Source organism: Orbicella franksi, chromosome 14 (assembly GCF_964199315.1).
Source record: "Orbicella franksi chromosome 14, jaOrbFran1.1, whole genome shotgun sequence".
Lineage (NCBI taxonomy): Eukaryota > Metazoa > Cnidaria > Anthozoa > Scleractinia > Merulinidae > Orbicella > Orbicella franksi.
This window is the reverse complement of record NC_138158.1, coordinates 19,969,517-19,994,681: the sequence shown is the minus strand read 5'-3', so window position 1 is coordinate 19,994,681 and position 25,165 is coordinate 19,969,517. Positions and strand designations below refer to the sequence as shown.

At 37.2% G+C, this 25,165-nt stretch overlaps 1 protein-coding gene across 3 annotated transcripts; it reads right to left on the bottom strand.

The window, feature by feature from the left end:
* Positions 1–56: 56 nt before the first annotated feature.
* LOC145468882 (E3 ubiquitin-protein ligase RNF220-like) lies at positions 57–24,711 on the bottom strand. Of its 3 annotated transcripts, none has more exons than XM_081452592.1 (16): positions 24,658–24,711; positions 15,221–15,967; positions 10,829–10,949; positions 10,172–10,217; positions 9,340–9,432; positions 8,878–8,962; positions 6,808–6,944; positions 6,059–6,179; positions 5,320–5,419; positions 4,809–4,895; positions 4,316–4,380; positions 3,858–3,912; positions 2,994–3,054; positions 2,389–2,430; positions 1,890–1,964; positions 57–1,572 (listed from the first exon to the last, which is right to left on the bottom strand). In XM_081452592.1, exons 2-16 carry the CDS (start codon positions 15,957–15,959, stop codon positions 1,501–1,503), a joined length of 1,899 nt encoding a protein of 632 aa, XP_081308718.1. In that variant the 5' UTR covers positions 15,960–15,967; positions 24,658–24,711; the 3' UTR covers positions 57–1,500. The 3 variants fall into 3 exon arrangements, with proteins under 3 accessions (XP_081308718.1, XP_081308717.1, XP_081308716.1); XM_081452591.1 differs by lacking the exon at positions 24,658–24,711 and adding an exon at positions 21,917–23,189; XM_081452590.1 differs by lacking the exon at positions 24,658–24,711 and adding an exon at positions 16,344–17,082.
* Between the last annotated feature and the right edge of the window lie 454 nt (positions 24,712–25,165).

Sequence of the window (25,165 nt, the reverse complement as noted above, 5' to 3'; positions counted from 1 at the left end):
CATGGACACCAACGATACTACATTTTAATTAGTGAAAAAGAAAACCAGAACTACAGTACGGTATGATACATTTTTAATTATTATTATCTAACACAACTCAGTATTGCAAACGTCTCCTACACTCTGGAAGAAAGCGCTAAAATCGCCAAATCATTGCCTCACCAGAGTTACTGTACGCAAATTATAAAAATGTTATTGGGTCAAAAAAAAATTATACACAATTCTGCAATTTTTACATATAAGTTCTCTTTTTTTTAAGTTGTTTAAATATTATTAATGGTATACAATGAACTCTTTTAAATAAGTTTAATTAAATTAATTCAATATTAAAGATAACTTTACAGCCGGGAAGAAATCTGGTGAAGCGAGACAATAATTTGTCATAGGTATGTTCTTATTCACACTCTTTCGCCTTATCACAGTTTGTAAGCCAAGGGGGGAGGGGAGGGTGGCGTAATCAAAAAGGAAGTCTCCCTTAGCCAACTCTACGAAGGCTGATAAGGAGCTCCTTATAGCGTCTTTGATTGGTCGATTTTGCGCGCGAGAATTCCAAAAACAAGCAACAACCAATAAGAGAGGCTACACGGATCACTGCACAGCTACGTCATCAGTATGGAATAATTCTGACCAAAACTCGTCCCTAGTGGGGAGGAATTTTTTGAATACACAAAAAGAGACTTCTGCGTAGACAAGTTAGCGGGGAAAGGTAAGTATTATTCATCTAGGGTCTTTTTTCCTGTAGAGGACTGGAACAAGGCACATTTCGAACTCGCGTATAAGTTTCCAACACCTTGGGTGCGTGCAATTTTTGCCACGTTTGCAATTAATCCACGTCGGACAACTAACAAGTTAAGCGTTTCTCTTTAGGAAGCTAACACGTTGTTAGCTTAAGCAAGTCTTATTTTATAGACTTTGATGCAGATTTAATTTACTTTGTACTTAGCAGCTGGAATTTAATGAAGAACAACACGAGGGTTTTCAAGGTAGTCTACGGTATCTGAAAAATTACCAGTAAATTAAAATTATTTTTTAATGTTTGATAGGCAGCTCCACGGAATCTTTCGCCAAAAATAGAAGTGTGCGCTTTGAGTAGCGTGAAACTATAGTAAGTCCAAGAATGACAAGCGATAAACACGTTTCGTGCGAGTCATACAGTCACGCAACCGAGTCACACAATCACGCAATCGCGTCTGGTAAAGTGATAGTCATATAAAACTAAGCTGACTAAAACGTCCAACACATCAATTCGTTGGTTCTTCGTTGGTTTTCGAAGCTACTTTTTCAGTGCTTCTTTCTAGCACGCTTTCAAAATACACCACTCCAATCGCGAGGAGCAAGATTTCCAATGTCTCTTCTCGTCGCAAAGTTAAACACTTCCAAGACAACCCCTACAATTACTACCTGAGGACTGAGCCAAACCTAAGACCAGGTCGGTGTGGCATGCTTTGTCTCTTGCCTACATTCCGCGGATTACGAGGCACTGTATTATCATCACCATTATCACAAGTAAATTCTCCTAAGGTCAGACGGCGAGGTAATCATATTGCACTGCGGACACAGCTTTTTCGCTCCCTTGAAAGGAAAAGGAGAAAATCAGTCTGATCAGTTGATTATTTCTCGTTTTCAAAATCAAAACATAGTTAGGCTCGCAAGTGAAGAGAGAAGAGGAAACAATCAGTTTGGGAATGTGATACTGATGCACTGCCAAATTCTCGAAACTCTCTTTAAAAGAAATTTATGATAATTAGTAAGGAGAATTAATCTCTTGAATTCGTGACAGAATCGCATGGAGGAGAGACTACTGCCTGGAGGAACCATATTCAAAGGGTAGGCGCGCGAAAGATGAGTGGAGGGGGGGGGGGGGTGTAAACGTTTCTATGGTAACTTACCAGCGTTCTGAGCCAGCACTCCTCGCAGTGAACATGCCAGCAGGAAATCGAAGCCAAAGGATTAGTGTATGGTTCCTGTAGCGACAAAACAGCGAAATTAGGGTCGGGTAGGTAGGGTACCAGCTCTCTTAAGGTCTCACATGCATGGATTGATAACTTCGAGAGGACAATAAAACAAATAACAGAAACGATGCCCTTAGCCCCAAAACAATAACAGCTGCTAACAATGAAGAGAATTACAAGCTTACGGGAGCTGCTACACTTCTGCGAAATTAAGCTAGCCACAAATTCACTGTAAAGCGCGGTAGAAACACTAGACTGTGTTTTCATTCAAGGATCATTAAACAAGAAGGTACATGAACGAAAAGTGGCCCAGTAAAACGGAAAAAAAAAACAATAACATCAAACAGGTAGGTTGTGGCGCTCTACTATTACAAAGCACTTAGCAGAAATTATACCGTGCTCTACGCATGAAGGAACAACAAAACGGGGTACCCACCATGCAGATTAAACATTTGATTTTCTCCGACTTCTTCTTTTCCTGTTAGAATACAAGAAAACAGGAAAAATAACGATAATGAAATACCGTATGAAACATTATGTTAGACCGCGCAAAGTGTCCCGCTTTGAGCACAGTAGGTAGCTGATGTTAGAGACGGCTTGCGCGTCCCAAAAACTTCACCCCTCAATGTTTCAAGTTGGTCGTTTGTAATCCTTCTCAATCTCACCCAATTTTATCCATCCTTGTTCCTTTATGGTTTATTAATACCTTTAAAATGGCTTTCTACCTTTGTCAACCTTTAGTTCCAGGCTTTCTTCGATTGAAAGGTAATTTTGGGCAATGGAATAAATTATTCTTCCGTCGTTCTGAATTGTGCTTTAGATCTCTGGGCGGTACTAAAGGCCCCTTATATTGTCCGTTAAATTATCCCGCTGAAAAAGGGCCCATTGTTAATCACGGACTGTGTTTAAGGTCCTTACATAATAAAAGCCCTTAAATCTTCCATAACATCAACCAGTTTAATTAGGAATAAGCCATTAATGGACGCAGTTTATGACACTTACAGTCTACCAATTAACAAGATTCATGGTTTAGTGGCTTACCAGTTCCTTGATCCGAACCTTGAGAGAACCGATGACAAGGTCTGAGTTACCCTCCCTGAAACTAAACACATTACCAAATGTGAACTGTAAGCAGTCTTCACAACTGCTCCATATGTTATGTAATATATCAAAAACGAAAGACCGTGTTTGACCACGTTTCCAAACACCAAGAAGAGAGTTGAAAATGCGACGCGTAGCGGAGTATTTTTGATGAACTTCGACGTGTTTGGAAATTTATGTAGTCCAACAGTCTTGTGTGTTTGATATATCTTCTCAATCGAAACTAACACTGAAGAAAAAACGGAGAATTAATATCGTAAAAATCTATACTAAGTGGGATCATCCATCCCAACTCGTGTCACGGTCATGATTTCCTTTGTTATAAGCTTGATGAATTATTAATGAGTTTGAGAAGTTTATCAGTAGACACTTGACGTGTTTTGGTGGAAATCGACGAATGTGATTAATTCTTTCATCCATGTCTATTCACTGACAAAACATGATGGCACCAGCGTTCACAATGTCCGGTATTGGCCATGAAATCCTGGCTTTCTGCACATCGATCTAATTCCATACTTGTCTGTGTGTGGAAGCGAGGAATGTTGTGACGAACTAGACATAAACGGCCTAATCTTGTGAGTATTTCATTTACAACTTGCGGTCAAATAGGGCACTTAAAGAAGTTCCTGTATCTACGTCTAAAGGTCTCTAATTTTTCTATTTTTTTTTTTAACCATTAGTTAACCGCATCTCTTACTTTCATAACTGAATCGCGCTTGTACTATCATTGTCATCAGTTGTTCTCCATTTTTCAGCCACTTCTAATCAAATAAAAAACTGACCAAACTGGTATTATACACTTACTGGTGATCTCTATCTTCGTTATGTTTGTTAACTTTTGTTTCCGCAGGATCGTCTTCTGCAAGAGAAGTAAACAAATCATTAATAACAAATACATGAACTGCCAGGATGTCTCTTATGTTGTTTATCAATTCAACTTTAGTTTTTTCACTCAAGAGATGTCCAAGACGTGGTCAAAAATTCCAATGTGATGACGTAGCTATACAGAAATCCGTGTAGCGTCTCCGATTGGTTGTTGCTCAATTTTGAATTTTCGCCCGCATGTGACAACCAATCATAGACTCATACGGCTCTCTGTACGGCTACGTCATCACTATGGAATTTTTCGGGTCGAAACGCAAACGTCTTTCGAAGAGAGAAAGAACTAAGGATGCAGAGAAAGAAGTTTGACAGAGTAAGATTTTTAAACATGGGTTGGTTTAGAAAGTAGACTGAGACTGCTTTTATGAGCTTTCACTTACCAGTTTCATCTTCTGGGCTCTGTTCTCTCGCAGGACCATTTTTTCCTACTGGAGAGTTTTCACCACTGCAAAAATTCAAACGCAAATGAATTGAGCACTTTTGTGAGTTACATAAAAGAATGACCAAAAATATAATCGCCCTGAAACGCAGGTTTATCCGAAAATAGAATGTTTCAGGGACAGAAATACGCATTTACGTTAAACATTCTACACTTAAACATTTCCGATAAAGAAATCAGTGGCTTTGGACGAAATTTCGACAGACACGTGCGAACCTTCTCGAGCCTTCTGGACGTGAAAAGGTTTGAAATTCAGACGGGGTACAAAAAGAACCCTCCCCCCACCCTCCACCTCCCACTCCCCAAACAGGGCCTCTATATTAGCTACATTTGTACCTCCAGATTTTCAATCCAAATCAAACCCACTTGGCCACACCGCCTTCTCTATCCTTGATTAAAACATTGCCATCAAAAAAAAAAACTCCACAACTCACCTTATCACTGCTCCCCTGAGAGCCTGTCTGACGTGATCTTCATCAGGCTCGTCAGCACTGCAAGGAATCACATCAGCTTCTGTGTACCTTGTTTTATGACATCACGAATTAAGGACAAGACAACAACAACCTACATCTTTGAATATCTATAGTTTGAGATTTTAAGTTTTCTATGAACACTGAGTTCTGATACTGCAAACTTCCTATACACCCCTCCACCTTATGAACAAAACAAGCCCAGGATATATTTTTGGATTTTCAAGGAATTGACAACATTTCTGTTTTTATTTTTTGAACTCCTACAAGAAACAGTGATGTCACAATATAGAAAGCCAGTTTGACAGAGAGGTAAACCAGTTAGACAGAGAGTTAAACCAGTTTGACAAAGAGGTAAACCAGTTTGACAGACGTAAACCAGTTTGACAGAGACGTAAACCAGTTTGACAGAGGTAAACTAGTTTGACCGAGGCAAACCAGTATTACAGAGAGGTAAATCAGTTTTATAGGATACTGAGGTTTCCCATACTCTTCAGAATCGTCGCCATCAATATTGAGATCTCCATCATCTTCTTCCTCTCTCTTCCGTTTAATACCCGTTTGAAAACCTGATGCTGCAGAAAGAAAGAAAAAAAAATGCAAATGTCATTCTTCAAGTTCATATTACTGTAACAGAAAAGTAGAATAGGACTAGAAGTGTGCAGTTCCAAAAATCATCCACACCCATCCCATAGAAGGTCACTGAAAATGCCATGGGGGAGGGGTCTCAAGGGAAGTATGAAGCCAAAGTGAAATTCAGAGGGGCTGGGTCTCAAACCAAGAAGCAAAGCACAATACACAACAGGACAGACCTTGTGTTCAGTTAGGTAGTGGTGGGGCATATTTAGGAGTACAAGGGTTTTGAGTGCTGTGTAACTGTTCCAGTTCAGTTTCTGTCTGAATTCTTTAAGTAGTGGCTTGCCAAGTATGTGCAATGGGAAAATCAGCTTCAAGTGGATTCAAACCTTGCCCATCAGATTAAATGGTTGATGCCAACACATTTTCCTATAATAATTATTGTGTCTGATGTCATTGCTCTGAGTCATACCATTGCTTGAAAGAGAATTGTGAAATTTAAAAGACATGACCCTAAACTCTGAAAATAATAATAATAATTAATTATAATTAACTCTACTAAAAAAAAAAAAGATCCTGCCTAAGCTCTTTGGCTGACAAATTGTCTCAAGCATCACTTAACAAGAAAAACACGTTACCTCTAAAGCCTCCTTCCAGTAGAGTTGTGGCTCGTATTCTGGTTTGTCCAGCCCACTCGTATTCTTCAAACACATCCTGGCCATTAGTGTCATCAATGTCGTCAACACCACCACTCTCTTTCTACAAATCAAAGACAAGCATTTCTTTCGTGAGAAGACCTCCAGCACGAGAACTGTAACCCTTTCACTCCCAAGATCTGAATGCAAATTTTATACCAGGGAAAGTTTGCAGCATTTCATACTAAGAAACACGTTTAAGATTTCTGGTCTAAATTTAATCACCCAGTCAGTCAGTGTGCTGGACCAGACCAACATTTTGCTGCTCAAAACGTCGAATTTACCACACTGATGTGCGATGACAAGCAATTTGCACTTGCTACAGTCTGTGTGTGACACTTTTAAAGAGTCAAATATTTGTCATTTCAGATGTATCAAACAAGGTTTGTATACAGATGAATGCGAGTGCAATGAAGGATTTACACTGCAAGTGATATTTGAAAATTCTCTCAAAATTGCACAAACCTTCACGCAAGTGTCATTTGAAAGAATTTCTAAATATATCACAAGACAAGTAAAATCCCTAAGTTCTTGAGGCTTCATACGATTACTCATTTACTACATGACTGGGAATTCACACAACTGTACACTTTCATTTGCACTGCTGTGCAAATTAAAAATTAATGATAAATTAACCTGCTCTCAACCAATCACAGTGAAGTAATTTAATAACACAAACACACAGCAAGTACCTTTCTTAAGCAAGTTTCCACATGAGAATTTAACTCATCTCCATTTCCGTGAATCACTTCTTCACACACAGGACACAATGTTGTTTTAATTCCGGACGGTCCTTCCTCTCCACCTAGAGGTGAATTCACTGGTGAGCCTAAAATACAACAGAGAACATAGTAAGAAATTAGTATCATGATTCTATTTATTACTTTCTGTCCTAAAAGCACCCCTCCCCTGCTCAAACACACATGCCTTCCATTGCTCCATATTCCAACAACACAAGCAACCTTTACATTATGTTCCCTGCTTCCAAGTTACAGTCAAACCTCCCATAAGCGACCACCCAAAATGTCAAGCCTAGGTGGTCACTTACAGGAGGTGGTCGCTTACGAGAACTTTGACGATATTGGGTCAAAATTTCGCCTCATTAACATACAGTAACTACTGAGACTTACCATGTTTTATTCATGTGAAAAGTCAATTTTGAGAAAAAAATCAGGAAACGTCCTATTGAGGAATTTTTGTCTCTTATGCTACCCAGAAATGTGATAATGTTACAACACCATATTATTCAATTTCTGCTCCATTATCTGTCAAGTGGTTGCTTACAGGAGGTTGAAAACGACAGAAAATTTCAAACTTTTAAGCTCTAAAAAAGCTTACGAGAAGTGGTCGCGTACAAGAGGTTCCAAATATAGGGATTTGACTTAAAAACCTTTCGTATTTTGGAAAACTGGTCCCTGAGGAGAGGTGGTGGCAACCGGAGGCTCCACTGTAATATAAAAATTCTTCAAAAATTAAGCAAGCTCCCATCCTGAGCAAGTGTCTTTTCTCCAAAAACACTGTCTCTTCAACTTCTTAAATTCAACTACCTCACAGGGATATAAAATTATTTTTATGAGATAGACGATGACCTGCCTTTGACATCACAATCAAAGTTGATGTTAAGTCAAAAGCTGTAAAAACCCTTGAATTTAAGTTATAAAATTCAGGTAACATGCATAAGCCCACTTTCCTTGGTTTAGTGAGAAAAAACATATTTTTGGTACAGGAATTCAATATTAAATTTATATTTCTGGAAGGTAACTACATGTAGATTCTGTTGTAAAGCAAAATAACCCTTCAGTTTCCCAAAATCCTGAATGGAGCAATGACTATGGCTGGACAATACAGGTGTACAAAATAAGGCACACGTAGATGATTCAAGCTGCCCTACATGCCAGCAGGCACAGGGCAACTAAGTAAAGCCCGGTCCTCACTAGCGATGCAAGCACAAGGATACGCATAAAAGAAGCTTATTCACTAGTGAGGGTGGCCACGACATAAGCATAAGCATAAGAATATCAAAACCTTGAGTTCTTCTTATGCTTATGCTTATGTCTCTATAGTGTTCAGTGAGGACATGTTGGTATAAGCATAAGCATAAGCATAAGACTATCAGCCAATCAGCGAGAACTTTATGCTTGTGTCAACATGTCCTCACTAAACATAAACATAAGCATAAGAAGAACACTTATGCTTATGCTACGGTGGTCCTCACTAGCGCATACACTGTAAGTGAGGACCTGGCTAAAGGTCATTCCCCAGTATTGCATTGCGCATCCCTACTGCGCATAATTTCACGCATGATTAGCGCATGCACATTAAAAAATGGCGGCTTTTTCTTTACAGCTGGACCTTGCCATAGAGGTAAATCGTCATTTCCTCCCAAACGAGTATGGTGACCTATCATTTTTTTCTGTTGTTTTGAATTGAGTAATAAATTTCTCTGTGTAAAATAAATATGGACCAATTCTCAGTGTAGAACAAAAAGCAATCATCGGAAACATGAATTTAGCAAGCAATCGTGACTACAATCATGGTGCTATTATAAGGATTTATATGGGTACAAACAAGGTGTTGTTGCTCCTAAACGAACATGGGGATCCCTCATTTTTATTTCAAAATTTAAGTTCTTATAATGTAAACAATCAATACGCAAAGTTTGACAAAAATCTCAGTGCAGGTTTTATTTCAGTGGAATGACCTTAAGTAAGTAAGATGCTTCAGAACTGATAGGATTTTACAACATTAGAGGAGTAGCCTACTTTGAGAGCTTCTGGACCTTGTTGGCTTGAGCGGTGTTGAACGGCCACTTCTTGCCATTCTGTTGGCACACACTCTTAAATAAGTCTGTTGTTATGAGAGAGAAGATATTTTAGCCATAGGTAAAGCAATGTTCAATATAAAATGTATTTTTCCAGAAAATATCTGTACCTGTCTTAGGAAGGGCTGCTTTGGTTTGAACCACCCCCTCCCCTCCCCAAAAAAAATCCTCTTGTTCGAATTTTGGTTCATATTTGACTTTAAAGATTCCAACCCCTCTGCCCTTTGGAATTTCAAAAAAAAACAAAACAACAGTGGGGTTAAGACCAAAAATCTCAGATTCTGCTGTTTCAGTACAATGATTGAAAGCATTTTAAGTTTACCAAAAACACAACGATTGACCAATCACAGCATGTGTTATATCTTGGGTATATTACTACAGCCACCCTTTCAGTATAACTCACCTGCTGTCTGGTACTGGCTGGTGTGTCATCAGGGTGATTTGAAGGGTTTCCTTTGAATTCCTGCTTTACCTTCTTCTGGTAGGCTTCACCATTCTGAAGAAAAAAAATTGAGGCTGAGTACAACCTTCGTAAACTCCCAGAAGTGTGAGGATCAAACAAGAATATGGAAGGATGGGAGTTGGATGAGATTACTGTCTGCACAAGGATGTGGTCTAAGAAAAATCACAAGGAGCCCAAAGATTGCTAACCATGCAATCCTGGGTGCCCAGCACTTAAACTTATATGAAAAGAGTGTTTTTCCAGTTGCTCAAAGGCAAAAGTTAGTTGCCTGTGGCACCCAGGCACTTCTAGAGCACAGCCCTGCTACTCTTGTAGACCATCATGAGCTTTATTGCAGAGTGAGACAAGCTAAGAGCAAGCAAGAGCGCTAGAAATCATCTCCCTGTCAACAAATACACACTTTGTATGGATTCCCAGGAAAATGCAGGCATGTTCAGATTCAAAGAGAGAAAATCAGTGAAAGCCTACCATAAGAGTAGGAACAAGGGTTTGCACTCTTGTTGGCTTTCACACTTTTTTGATCCACAACATCAGTTTGATATCCCACAGAAATTTCACTTTGATAAAACATCTGTTACTCTTACTAACAGGATTCATATTTACTACAGATAAACCATAGAATATTAAGAACATGTAACTGAAATAGTTTCAACTTATCCCAATCAGTAATAAAAGAATTGCACAGTCACCAGAAGGAAAAATTTATTTCTTGACATCAGAGTTTTGAGGAATAACATTTAGGAACTTGTTATATCATCATTGTAAACTGTACCTTCCGTGCTTGCATAGCAGACTCTCTTTGACTTCTTCTGAGTTTTCTGTTGAAACAGGTAAATTCTACAGTAAGCTCTATGGCATAACTTTTAAGCCAAATGAAGCAAACTGATAGAAATCGATATATAATGTGTTAAGTAAGCAATTTTATATTGAAGAAGGAATGTGTAGTGTTCCAGGAAGTATCCATACCTCCCCCCACAGAAGAGAAGACCTCCCCCCACCCTCACGAAATTCCAAGTAAACTTCATACATTTCTTTAAAGTGTACCTAACCCCCAAATTTTTTTTTCGCTAAAATGAATTTACTTGTTATTTGAAATAATTCTGCGAAAAAAATTTTGGATTCAGTTCTACTGGTAGTGTACTGGACTTCAAATCAGGCAGTCCCAGTTTCAAGGGTATCACTAAGGGTTGGACACAGGGCAAATTGGAAAGCTGTGGGGATGATTTTGCCAGGCTAGTTTGACTATCAAATGGAAAGTTTTTCTTATAAAGAAGTTAAGTTCAAATAGTTTTGGCCGCCTGTGAAAACCAATTGCCCTCATGCCAAAAATGTTAATGAAACCCCTGTCAAGTTTCAGGCCTGCCGCCTGGCTGGGTACACCCTCATCTTAGATAAAATAATTGTGTATTATCTATGTGTACAAACTAACCTGTTTTCATCACAGAATCTTTCCATTTCCCAAGCAAAGTGGCTTTCCATTTCACCAGGCCTGATGCTAGTGCCACAAACAGGACAACATGGCGCTTGCGTTGACGATGATCTCCGCCTTCCTGGAGGTGTTGCAAGACAAGAAGAAAAATTGCATCAGTAAACACAAAAAGTATCATACAATGTCTCTAGCACTACTCTATAAATTTATAACATAGACCTGGAATTCATAATGAAACAGTAAATATTTTTAGAGGGTCTGCATATAACTTAATTTGAGGCAAAAACAATCAAGTTCCAAAATTACAGACAAATTACCAAAAATAAAGTTATGCTCACCATTCGACAATGTGTTGTTCTAGAGGGTATCTATAGAGCATTTTCACTGGCATGGCCAGCACCATGAAAATTTATAGGAACAAGAAAAGGAATTAAATAAGAAAAGATTTCAACTCCCACAGGATTGGTTTGGTACATAAACATGGCCACCGTTTCATTGTTTTCGGACAATATGTCTGCAGTGGCGTTGTGTGAAAACAATCTATACCCACTGTTGTCATGGAAGGTTTTTCTAAGCCAAACAATTACAACATCATGCAACATCCACAAATGTTGCATGGAAAATTTGATCATTTTCAAATTTGAGCCAACAACACCCAACATGTTACAACATGTCGCAACACGTTGCAACAGGGTGGCCAAACGTGTGCAACATGTTGCTCCCAACAATGCTGCGATATGTTGCGTTGAAATGTTGCAATTGTTTGGCCGGGGCTTAAGTCTTTGAGAAAAATCAATCATCTTTCAAGAACTCTGAGGGAACTAGTCATCCTTCATAACATCTGTAACTTGACAGAACTTTGACTGAATGTCCATCAAAAGACACGCTTACTATGGACTCATCTAGCAGCTATTTATTTAGGCTAATTAAGGTACATTGAACGTCTACATGTGGAATACAAAAATGACAAGCACAAAGAAAATTGTAGGAAGTATCATTTTAACTAAAGCGTGTCAGAGCTTCAGTTGAAACCAAACTTCTGTCTTAAAATATAATAATATTGTAACCACAAAAACAACGTGGCCATTACTTTTTGGATTGCTGCTTAAACCCATTCATCCACATTACAAGGGTAAAAAATTAATATTCTTACATTCAAATCTATGTTTTGGCCAGCTCTTACAAGTCTCCCTAACTAAGTGGAAGTGTATTAGTGCTCAGAAAATTGCAGTTTGACAACTCTGCCTCAGAAACCTTTTTTAAGAGTAACTGGCTGATCAGCATATTTCCCAAACAATGTAATTTGGATTCATGATACTGAAAAATCAACCAAAGAGAAAGTTCTTCTTCATCACAACTGGATTAAGAGAGGTGAAAACATTATGAAAGGCCATAATTAACCCAAAAATTTAACACTAAACAAAATAGAAGGAGCTCAACTTGAACAACATTCTGGAGGGGATGGAATGGTTTCTTAGCAATGTCAGTGAAGCTGGCAATTAATACGACCCAAAGTATACTCAAGGAAATTTTGAAGAAGAAACAAGTATAACTTTACATCTACCTAAAAAAAATGTCTGTAAGACACATACAACATCACTTTTATTCATGAAAATTTCAGCCCAAGTTTTCAGTAGCTTTTTTAATTTCATCATTTCGTTAAAATGTGTAACAGGCAATTACATTGTGTATAAGACAATGCAAGCATTGTACTGCTACAAAGACATCGTATATTCAACCTAGCACGGGTGGTTATTTTTTCTTGATAGAAGATAGAAATCTATCTGTTGTCTGCTCTGTCTGTTGAGAAGCATGTAAGGTCTGGGCGTATTTCTTCAAGGGTGGATAATGCAGTCTGTACACGTGTATGCTGGATAATCCACTAGATGGCACTTTGTCTGGTTGTTAATGCTACACATCTTTGGAAACAATCAATGATTAACAACACGGTTGGATGACTACAAAATTAAAAGTCGTACCAAAGGTGTGATATTTTTTGCATGAAAATAACCAAGCCACTTTTCATTGTTACTATTTACTGAAAATAAAAGGTGTAAGCGACAGAATTTATTTAACAAAAAAAAAATGCACATTCTGTTGCCACTGTTTTGTCAGCCATCAGTTATTTTATCAAACTTAGTCAATATTCCCCTTTATAATACACAAGAAGTGTCAATGTGTACTTTGATATTTGAGTATATTTCATGTCAAAAAGCTAATAATAAAAATGGCACATCCTGGGAGATCCTATTTCTTGGGGCATTGCGACAAACTAATTACAAAAAGACACTACAGCATCAAACAAAACACCATAGAAACAAGTCGTCTTTTCACCAAAAATTTTCCTCTCCTTGTTTAAAGTATACCACCCGCAAGATCCATGTTGACTATAAAATATGTCTTAGCAAAGTCTACTGCGTGGAAACAGAAAACTGAAATACGAGAAGACTCAGGAACTAGTTTTTCTTCTGCTTGTCTTAATAATTATCACAAATTGTTCTTAATATTCACAAGTGTAAAAGTGTCAAGCAACTCTCAGTAGTATTCAGTCTATACAAAACAATAATTGCATATTCTGAGGAAATACAGACAGTAAGTAAGTTTGAAAAGCATTACTGAATGATTCACAATACTTTTTGGCACTGAATAAAACTGTTTCCAGTTTGAATAAAACTACAGGTATCCACCTGCAATATACTACATGTAATTTGCCCTTGGCCATGTTATGAAATATCATACATTTTACATATGCAAGTATTACTTAATAATTGAAAATTGAAACATGAAAACATGAACAGAAATTGCACTTATTTCACACTACTAAGGACCTTGTTTAAAAATTTTAGTGGCATGATGGCAGAATAATAAAAAATATAAGCCTAGAAAATGTGTGACTGAGTTGTGCAATAGGAAACTGGAAATTGGCATCTATTCAAATGTAAAATTCTTTTTTTTACACCAAAAGAAAAATGAACTGAGAATCACATCACATTTAAGTCACTTCAAATGAGCAACTACCATGCAATACACTTTTTGTGATCATTTTAATCAGCTAATCTCACATAAGAAAGGGACAACAGGTCTCCTGGAAAATTAGCCCTCCTTTTGAAAGAAAACAGAAGAAAAGAAAAAGACAATAGAACAGACGACAGCAATAGCTATTTAGCATGCAGGTGTAAATCACTAATGGCGTGAAACAAACTGCTGGTTGGCTGCCTGTTATCTCATCAAAGCAAACCCACTTAACTCAGCGATGCCAAGCTTACGTCTCATAACTTATTTTCTTCAAAGAAATAAGTCAAGTTCTTGAAAAAGCTCTCAGCAAAATAGCAAGTAAAATCAAAACATATTTACAATATTAACAGTGCCTTGGAGAGGGTCTCTTTTCCATGCTATGGAGACGAAAATAACTAACAAGCATTTAGCATTGTTATGTTAATATACATCTGCCTTCAGAATCTTGTTGGAGTATATTACAAATCATCTATTTCAAACATATCTCAATATTGACAATACACATGAAAAGAGTGAATATAATCACCAGCATCGCTGAAAACTCAATCACCTTCTTCTACACGCTTCCCTTCACACCAGCACTTAATAAAAGTCTATTGAAATTTCTGAAATAGATTCAAATTGCCTCACATCTGGGATACCATTTAAAGAAAAAAAACCTACTTACAAAGAGAATGGCAGAATAATTTTTTCGATGCTATCTAGTTGCAAATAGATTACTTTTAGAGAGACTCCATTGTTAAATGACAGAGTTGCTGTGTTATTCTCTGTACTTGGCACACAAACAAGAATATTTCACCTTGCAGGTCCCAGGCAACTCTTAATTTTCAATTTAATTTACTAGTTTGAGTCTTTTTTAAAGAGAAATGAAGATCAAACACCAGGATTTAGAGCTTTCGTGTAAGCTTTTAGGACTGTATCAGCCAGGATGAAGTTATGATATCCTCTTGTATGAATTTTAGAATACTAATTAAAAGTTATTTTAATCAGATCTGCTTTTCTGGCACACTAGTCTCTGGCAGAATTACTTCCACTAATCAATAAATAATCTGCATTTACTGTGCTTTTAATTTTAAGCCTCAGAGCCCTTCACAAGATAAAAATAGCAAATTGAAACCTGTGAATTTTACCTCTGCTAAGAAATGGCCAAAAGTAAAATGCAGTTTTTTTTTTGGTAATGGGTTATGATGAGTTAACAGATCACAGGAATAGCTTATTACCAGACAAGAGAATAAAACTTGCCATCAAGATTCAACTTAGCAAGCTGTAATAAATATTTATTATAGCAGGATTATTCTAGGGAGAGTAGTAACTAAAATCTAATTTAATGTACCATAACAGATTAGAAACTAACTACAAAAAATATTTTTCTCTCACCTTTTGATTGAGAGTCCACACTAGCTTCTGTATCATCAGTTTCGCTGCTTTTACAGCATTCTGATTGCTCTGTGTGTTCTCTTTTGACGCTCACAGGTTCAATATTATTGTTATCAGACTCTTCATGAGAGCTTGGTCTTCTTGGGCTAGGGCTCAAAGGTTGATCTCCTTTCATACGCATGTCACTGTCCTTCTCAGGTTTTCGCGGGGAAATCCTCTCTTTTGATGCCCTATCTAAGCTTGCCTCTTTCTCGAGTTCAGAGCTTTTGTACAAGGTATCAACGTGGTGATCACGTTCCAACAAGTTTCGCTGATGTTGTAAATGATGGAAAGGAAAGGCATGTTCGGGGGGAACGACCCTGCGGAACGCACCAGTTCCATTAAACACTGCGGTTGGTCCACTTGTTTTATGCAGAAGCCCTCCTCCTAAATGGTGATGCAGCTGAAGAAAATGAGGGCCAAATTCATGCGGCATTCTTTCTGCATAGTGTTCTGTACCAGGATAAAGGGCAAGATGCGACGACCTGTGTTGATAATGTGTTGAGTTCAACACCATCCTGTGAACAGCTTCACCATCAATGTAGCGGTTAGATGGTGAGGAGTACACCGCGTGATAATCATTCATAGGTCCTGGAGATGATGCTGTAGAACGTGCAGCCTCGGCAGTTGACGCAAGTACCATAAGTGCAGGAGAAGTCAGAGGATTAGGTATATAAGCTGGTCCACCAAGCTTTTCCATCTGATTGACTGCACAGTAAGCAATTAATGGAAGAGTAAAAAAATTCAAATGAGTCAAAAATTAAAACTCAATTCTTTCCTCAAGCTTCACATAGTAACAAATGAAAGTGATACATTTTAGATCCAAAAGGGAAAGAATATTTTCACATCATGCCAGTGAATTCAGCGCTCCGCTGTTTTCACCTTGAAATTAGCCCTAATCTAGTGAGTTCCTTAATAACGACACATAATATATTGAAAAAAAAATGGGAAATGGGTTTCAAATAATTAATTTCATGTCATAACAAACTCGGCCACAATATTTGAAAGAGCAACTACTTAAAAGAGAATATATTAGCGATAACAAATACCAAAACCTCAATTAAAACAGAAATGTACTTCGTACTTAAATTTTATCCAGTCCGTCATGCAGACATTTTCCGCAGGAACCGAAAATTCTGCGTGTTTTCTCGGCATTCAAAACACCAGACGATTTGTGTTCAGCAACCTGGGTTTTTGCAGTTAGTGAATTCCACTTTCCACGATTTCTGTGCTGTATTTGGAAAGAGCAGTCGCAAGGCTTCCGATAATCAAAGCCCGATTCCTACACCCGGATCGCTCGCGTTTACCAAACTCGAAATTACCAATAAAGCAAAGAGCTTTGTAAACCACTTAGTTGGCCGGACCGGACGTCTACGAGTGGCAAAAACCAATGAGATGGAGATAAAAATGCTTGTTCCAATGCGAAGGAGAAGTTATTGCCGTGGTGTAAGTGCCAGCTCGGACTAGTTAACCGGAAGATGCGGTAGATTGACCAAAGATAGAGACAGATACCTCGCAAATAGAAAGAACAGCGAACTGGGTATTACAGCTGGAGCAAGGCCGCTTTTATTTTGAACCTATAGAGCATGCGCAAAAGCGGCCTGTATCTCGTTTCCATGTCAGCCTGTCTGGTACTCAGTCAAAAATAATTCTTCCTTCTCAATTCGCGATAAAGACTTTTCGTCGCCACAAATTCTCCCGCTAACATAAACAAAATAGCATCAATTTTGATATTTTCAAAAGAACCTGCTGCTGGCTTCTTAAACTAACAGTTCGCGGTGATACTTTCCAATTTCGCACAAACATCCGGGCTGAAAGTCGAACTTTAATAAAAAAATCTCACTAAAACACCTTGAGGGAAATGACCTATTTAGCCTCATTTGCAATGCAGAGGTAAAAAATTATTTAAAACTGCAAACAGGTATTTGCTTACAGAAAAATTAATTTCCAAATTTTCCAATGCGTAGACAATAACCACTTGGCGAAAAGGGATTGAAAATTGGGTTTTTTTAAATACAGATCTTGAACTAAAGACAATGTTGTTCCCATTCATTTAATAGCCTGGTCGAGACCGAGCACCAAAAACAAATGTTAAGCAAATGGTATTGAGCGAGTGATAACAAAGTTATTTTTAATGAACAAAACTGATGAAAGAAAAATTTATTTGCAGTGTTCTCGCTATCTAATTTTCACCAATTCGCACACATGGAAATTTGCTCTTAGCCAGCCGAACGCAATTAGCCAAATCTCCTAGATTTTTCCGGCAGTTGAACTGAATCTCGCTTTATCAATTAGTTCCCTGGTGTTTGGGAGAAGTTTCCGTCTCTAAATATTTATTAAATGAAGACTTTAGTTTGTCAGAGCACAGGATATGAAATAGTTAAGCGCTCAAAAGGCCTCTCGCGGGCATATTGTTCCTGGGGGCTTAGAATCTTCAACTTCATTTAAGTCGGCGAAATTTGGCACAGTAAAGAACTATTCAAAAATGATACATTGTTTTTATTTCTTAAGCCACTGTTTCCCGGAGTTTTGGCTCGTTGAAAAGTGAGCCGACCGATCCTCTAATTTAACAGTCAAACATGTCAACTACCCGTCTTTAATATGTCGCAAGACTGCCTATCCAATTCGCAATATATAATTTCGAAGTGGCTATTATGAAAAAAGGAGATGGTATTGAAAGCGAAACTACAAAATGAAATCATCACTCACATTTTTTTCTTTCAAAATAAGTGCCAGTTGCGCTTTTAATAAAGACGGTTATTCTTCATCGAAAGACAAATTAGCATTTTTTTTATTTTTTAAAAAAGCTGTGTCTAAAAACTTAGTCAGTAAATATCGGACTACTCGCCAAAATAGATTGTACTTTATTTAAGCCGTGCGCCTAATTCACTGTGGAAGAAAGCGAAAATCAAACATTCTCAATCCATTAACTGTCCGTTTAAAGGTTAAAATTATAATCAGGAAGGAGCAGTCGCTCGGTTGGACCAATTTCTATGCTAATTAAAGTTATTTAAACTAGGAATATACTTAACAAGAGATTTTTTCATATTGAAAAATCTTCTGAGGGTCTGTGTGTGTTTGTCAGACCCCTCGCCGAGTGGAAATTTATGAATGCTATTCAATTGTTCGACGATTTTGAATTTCGTTGAAAAATAAAAATAGCAATGACTTAAAAAGGACTCCAAAGTGGTTTTACTTAAGCTTAGGATTAAACGACGAATTACGAAGATTCACTTGCTTAAATCTTCCGCCCGCATAAGTCACCAAAGATGGCGAAATTGTGATAGCGGTGAAATGATTTTGACACGTTTGTATGGCATGCGTCAGCCACTTGGAGGTAAAATCGATAACTTTTTCGCCGTATCAAAACACAAACTTGTCGCAAACTAGTTAATATTGAATTGTGCCGGTTGTTTCAGCGTAAATTAAAAAAAAAGAAACTTCCGAAAAAGTGGACAGTATCAACCCACGCGAAGTTTAGAAGTAGCTTTTTTACTCCGCGTTGTTCTAGGACACATTATAAACACTCAGCTGGGTGCAACAAGGTCTGAACTAAAGACGAAATTAACTTGTTTAAAAAAAAAATCGGAAGGAAACTGCTTAACAATAGGCAAGCGGCGTGCTGCGAGCTATACGGGTTCATTTTGGCATCTTTTCACTTTAAAGTATTCTCCACTAAATTTTAATTTTTGTTTTCACCGGCAACTTTTAATTCAAAGCGGGAAAAATGAGGATTAATTGCTCGTTGATGGTTGGCGAACTCTGAAAACAAGCGAGTCGTAAGACCACTATTTAGCTCACTCGGCCGTCATTTAACTTCAACTAAACTCTTTTAAGAGAAATTTAAATTTTGCAGCTGCTGTAGGTGTTTTTGTTCAACTGAAATGATTGTATTATCATGGTTAATAAAGCAAAATTAATCAAAGGTACACGGCCTTTGTTTGTATTATACAAACAGAGCCTATTGGAAAACTAACCCACTTTTTTACTTCACGTTAATAGGCGCTCTGTCCAAATAAAACACTTGCATAACAACCACTGCAATTTACAAATTTTATAGTAAATTTGGCGAGCTAAATTCCTGTTTACAAAGAGTATGCATTTATCTCTTTATTCTGGCCGTGCAGCAAATAAATCGACGACTGAAGAGCTTTAGGAAATTTTAAAATTGAAACTTCGACTTGCAAAACCCTAGCAAAGTGATAAGATGTTTTCATTCGCGCACCTGTTCCGAAATTTCCATAAAGAAATAAACTGCTGGGAGTTCCACACGCAAGTGATTTACAATTCTAATACAAATTTGTCAAACCTTAAATTCGGAGTCGAGTCATTTTGACTTTCGCTTTCAAATTTTACCACCCCAATCACAAAATTTTCGCCCTGAAATCGAAGTCTTTTTACGTCGCTGCGATTAAAATCAGTCCAGTTTCCGATTTCAAAGGGCTAAAGCGTATATTTAATAGTTTTTCAGTTGTACAAGGCTGGCTTGCTCTGTCAACCATTCAACTGTCTAGTTTCAATTTTATGGCAGTGTGTAAATCGATGGTCCGTAGTCATGTAAAATAACCAATTAACAAAACTAAGTGAGCGCCCAGTTTGAAAATTGTCATCACGTAAAATCTCATTACGCCCGCTTAACGGCCACGAAATAGCCTTTTAACGCTTTACTTTGACAAAGCGATAAAGTTATTCTACAGTTCCGTCTGCCTGGTAAGTTAAATGTGTGCGATCAAGTCAAACGGAGAGAGATGAACTGTCAAGGAAAAAAGGAAGGCTATCTTAGGAGAGAACATTAACCTGTAAAAATAAACCGTGCTGTCTGCTCAATTCATAATCAAGTAGGTTGTTTTGGTTTCCTGGGAAGAAATGTTTATGACATGACGCTAGCGACTTCTCTCATAATCCTCGCTCTTTTGATGCCGCGTTACGTTATTATCGCCGGGAGCAAAACGCCGTTTAAAAAAATTAAAGTGAGCAGTGAAAACAAGCGATTCTGGAGAGCTAATCCCTCTAAAAGAGAACCTCCCCGTGAAAGGGAGAAATTCACTTTGCGCGCAAAGAAGAATTTCTCAGAGGGCTTATACGAAAATTTAATAACAAAAATTCATTAACCGCCGCCCTCACTCTTAAATAACGATTGGGAAATATCAGCGCTGGGCTCTTTGAAGTGTAAATACTCTTTTATGCAAATTGTTAACGGTATCTGGCCTGTAAGAAGTATAATTACCTTAAATCTAAGTAAGCCATATGGTGGTTAATAGATCTGATGAAGAAAGACATCACGAAAATGAATCGAGACCTTTTAGTTTACTTCGTAGAAGTAATTCGATCTTGAGATAACTAAGTTACCGCGCGTTTAACTTCGATGCGCAGAACGCGCGAAGTTTTCACTAGAGGAAGAAAGATGATTTTCAAGAAAGAAACAATTTTTTTTTGCCGGAAGGCATGCATGCTTGTCATAAGATAGGTCAACAAAAAACGGCGAGGAAAAACTTTAGAATTGGGTTAAACAATACCGGCTCTACGCAAATTAAGACCACTGCGTTTTGCGCCCAAATTTTGTAAAGAGGTCTTCTCCGTTTTCGAGGAAGGGGTACTGAAAAAGTCGAAAATAACATCTAGACGGCATTAAATTTTTCGGATCAGAAAGTCTTTTGATAGTTTGTTGTTAAAATCACTCCTTTCTTTATCACAGATAAAATTTACTTAAAATGTATGGGTAAATTAGCGCGACAGGCCTCAACGAAATGGGTGTATATGAAAAGATTCGTTTGATCTCAACCGACCTAACGTTGATTAAATTTTAAGCTTTTATGGACTAGAACTTTGAGCAAAGGTGAATAAACGAATGTGCATAAATATTTGCTCTATAAATCAGGTTGAGGGATATAGGAAACCGCTCCGAATATTCAGAATTAACACCGCAAAACAATCGACAACTGTTATCCAACCTAACATAAGTCTGCTAGCGAAACGATTAAATGGGTTCGGGAAAGCTAAATTCGATTCCCTGCACGGAACTCCTCTTGCCCAAAAATTCAAATAAGAGCAATATTCATCGCGTTGATTCGTGACTTTCACTTTGCAAATGGTTTCATTGTACTTGAAGTCGGTTTTGTTTCAATCTTTTATTCAAGGTGTCATAAGACACGCTTCGGGAAAGTAGATCACGTTTTCTTGAAAATCAACTATGGTGTTTACGCCACCTGAATAATATTTGCTCTCGCGAAAGTCATTTAATTATCTACTCTTACTTAGTGGGTGAAGACACTGCAGTACGCAATAAGAACGAGTTATACACTGTGCAACTTAATTTCCGCTGACTGCGTCGAGCTGCGCAATCGAAAACACAAAATGTGGGGAAACTACAAAACTAGCTGATGGAAAGATTTTCGTACGTACAGAGCGATTCGCGTAAATTCGCGCGCATTTGAAAATTATCGTTATGGAAAAGTATTCTTCGTTTATGTCTTCATTGAATAAAATTTCATGAATAAATTGGACACATTCATTTCGGAGACGATTTTAAATGGGCATAGAGGACTATAATATCTACTGCTCACTTCGCCGTCACGGCTAATGACTGGAGAGTGATGTTTCTAAAAAGAAATTCGGTTCTAAATTAGCTTGCAAGTCACTATAAGTAACTACACTCACCTCGAACGGTATTGAATTCTCTAAATAGTGTGAGCGCTTTTTCGTGTCGAGCCCTCGAGCTTATACTGAAAATGCACACCAATTCATATTGGCGCCTCGGAAGTGGCTATTTAACACTCTCGCTACCCGGGCAACGTAAAATATGTCATTTAATGCTGTTAGGATGGGTTTAAACCAGTTATTATGGAGAATTAAACAAACGTACTCTATTTAATGTTGGTTGGGTTTGTAATTTATTGAATTTGTTGGACAGATCAAGAGCAACAAAGAATTGGCACTTTATGGAAGCTTTTGCAGGCACTGAATGAGTCCAAGAGATTATTTAATAAGTAGTATATTCAAAGTGGGTCTGTTTGCTGTTTTAGTATGCTATTTTCTAAGTCTACGTGTAGTTATGTAAAGGTATATAGCTCTTGATTTAACTTGTGAAGATTTTACTCGAAAATCCAAGACTATATTTGCGTAATAATTTTCGATCAGTTCAGTTTGAAAAGCCGTCAATCGATTAATAAACTCTGGACATTTCAATCTCTCATGGAATCGTACTAAGAATATACTGAAAAGTGAATTTCGGGAAGAAAGGTTTATAGCATTTATAATTACAACTAGTGTGAATGCTAACAGCAGTAACTGCAGCTTAGAAAGGAATGACAATTTTAACCCAGAACATGTTATGTGAATCTGCGACCGACGCAGTGGAGAATATGCAGTTCGTTTAAAAAATACCATAAATATATTTTCTGATTAAAAGAAAGGATTTGAAAATTACAAGTATTCAGTTGAAATTTATAAAATATTGAATTGAATCAAAGCAACCGCAAGATTATATGGTCGTTTTGACAAGCGAGGATTGAAAACACGACAGCAAAAATTATTCAGTATTAATCGAAGCCATTTGAAACAAACTGAGTAAACACTAAACAAGCCATTTATTAGAAAGCCATTTTAGCGCTGTAAATAGAACAGAGCGTGCAAAATGTTGGTATTTTAATGGGTTTCCACTGGACTGAGCAAAGCACTCGGCGCCCGAAAAGCTAGCATGCAAAGTTTGTTTCCATTAGTCTCAATAATATAAAGTAATAAACTTAAAACACGAGCGAGCTGATTTTCTTGGGCAGAAAACTTTCGGGGGGTGTGACAAGTGGCTAAAAGAAAACGTAAAAGCAACGGTTACGAGGCTAAATTCCCCGCGAAGACATTGAAATTTTTGGGCTGTTTTTCGGTAGAAATGTATCATTCGATTTTCCCACAGCTTCCTGTAAAACTGCGAAAGAGGTTTCCAACTAAGTACCAGATGTTTAGCCAAAAACGTTTTGCGGTAGCATATGTAGTAAGAAAACGGATTTTTTTAGGATCAGTTTAGTATTTTTCGTATATATATATATATATATATATATATATATATATATATATATATATATATATATATATATATATAGTTTAGAATTGCAGTCGTTACAACTTTGCATCTGCAGGGCTTGCTCAGTAAGATTCAAGCTAACGGCTAAATTGTTTTTACGAGTGATTTATTTGATTTATTTGTTTAGTCTAACGACAGCATTTTTTAAAAGAATTCAGCGCGAAATCGCTTAGCTTAATCGACAACTGAGAGCGTGTTACCTCAGTGGTATCATTTGCAAGGCAACTGGTTACCTATAGTGGTAGTCTTGTTCTTTTGCAACTAAATTAACATTTTTGCGGAAAAAACTGTATAATTAATAAAATTAAATAGTGAGCACAACATGGACGAAGACTATTGCCATCATAATTACAAGAAAAGTGCAGAAAACTTTTTAAGAGAGAAGTTTTACGTTGAAACAACTCTGAGTGTGATTGTGTTGTTGGTGTTTTTATTTCAGTCTAGTTAGCCTTATTGCACTCAGGTAAATCAAATCTCGTTTAGGCACTTTGCTTTAAAAATCACAATTTTCCAGTTATCATCAGTTTAATTTTCATGTTTAGTCGTGTTGTGGGGATATTGTGAAGTAAAAGGCTGCAACTACCCAAAGGAAATATATAGTAAGGAACACTGGGTTCGGAATACTTCAAGCTAGACCTTGAAGGTTTGGCGCTGCACCTCAAATATTCTGTTGTTCTAATTCATTGTTTTTGTAAAAATCCGGCACATGGATATTTCATTATTTTGCGAGTTGGTTCAAACATTAACATCGAGTTTATGTGTTGTTTATTCGACCGTCACCTTGTCGAGCAAAAGATTACAACTGAAGTATTTTACTTCAAGTTTCTCCTCAGCTGTCCTTTAGATAAACTATCATTTCTAAAAAAAGTCAGTCTAAAATTTTAGTTCTATGCCTTGTTAGACAACGTCTTGTCGATAATTTCTTTATGGGATTTGTGTAACAAATATAAAACTTACCATGGACTGTCTGACCGAAATTAAACTTTGCAAGTTGTTTAGTTAAATTATTTTCCCAGTTTAGCATTACTAGATATAACTAAATCACCTAAGATGAATAAATTACCGCCTAATTTTCCTGTGATATTATTACAAAAAAAGAAAAAAATTGTATCATCCAAATTTCTTTTCTACAGAAATCCATTTTGTTTTCACTCAAGTACATACTTAACTACTGATCGACTTTCCCAGCTTTGAAATAAATGGATCTTATTGAATCTAGCTTATAAGGTGTAAATTTCCTATTTGACTTTTTTCTTTTAGCAAAAAGTAGAACGAGTATTCGATTGACCTCAAATTTTCTCTGAAACGAGAAGTTACCTACCTTTGAAGAAAGTAAGCTTTACAGACACCTAGTACTGTATGATCAGGACTGTAAGTAGTTAGTTAGAGAAAAACTTAATCTTGTGTAAATCCAGAACTTAAAATAAATAACATGGAACTTTTTTCTATTGACAGATGCTGCTATTGCAAATAACAATTTCGACAGAAGTTGCGTTGTGTACCCATGTGTAGTGGCGACTGAAGTTTCTATTGATGTTTACAATGAACTATCAAACAAGCTTAGATTAAAGTGAAAATGCCTGTTAGATTCTAACTGAGGTTAAGCACGTAATTGAGTGGAATTTAACAAAAGAGCAAACATTAGATTGTAGCTTGTTTACTTCGTTGGTTTTTCATTAGTGCAGATCGTTAGTGGAAGACAAATTCGAGGAAATTTACAGAGCACGTACAACTACACACATCCGATTTGTTAATTAAATATTGAAACAATTTATCTCACCGGAGGGACAAAAAGGAAGCGAATTAACAACGAACTGAGAGAAAAAGAG

Bases quoted from the DNA above. Each gene is read 5' to 3' on its own strand.
- LOC145468882 (XM_081452592.1), bottom strand. From the start codon at position 15,959: ATGGAAAAGCTTGGTGGACCAGCTTATATACCTAATCCTCTGACTTCT. The intron at 10,218-10,828 runs GTTAGTTTGTAC...CTGTTTCAACAG, and splicing joins AGATTCTGTGATGAAAACAG to AAAACTCAGAAGAAGTCAAA. The intron at 5,420-6,058 runs GTAACGTGTTTT...TTCTTTCTGCAG, and splicing joins ACTGGAAGGAGGCTTTAGAG to CATCAGGTTTTCAAACGGGT.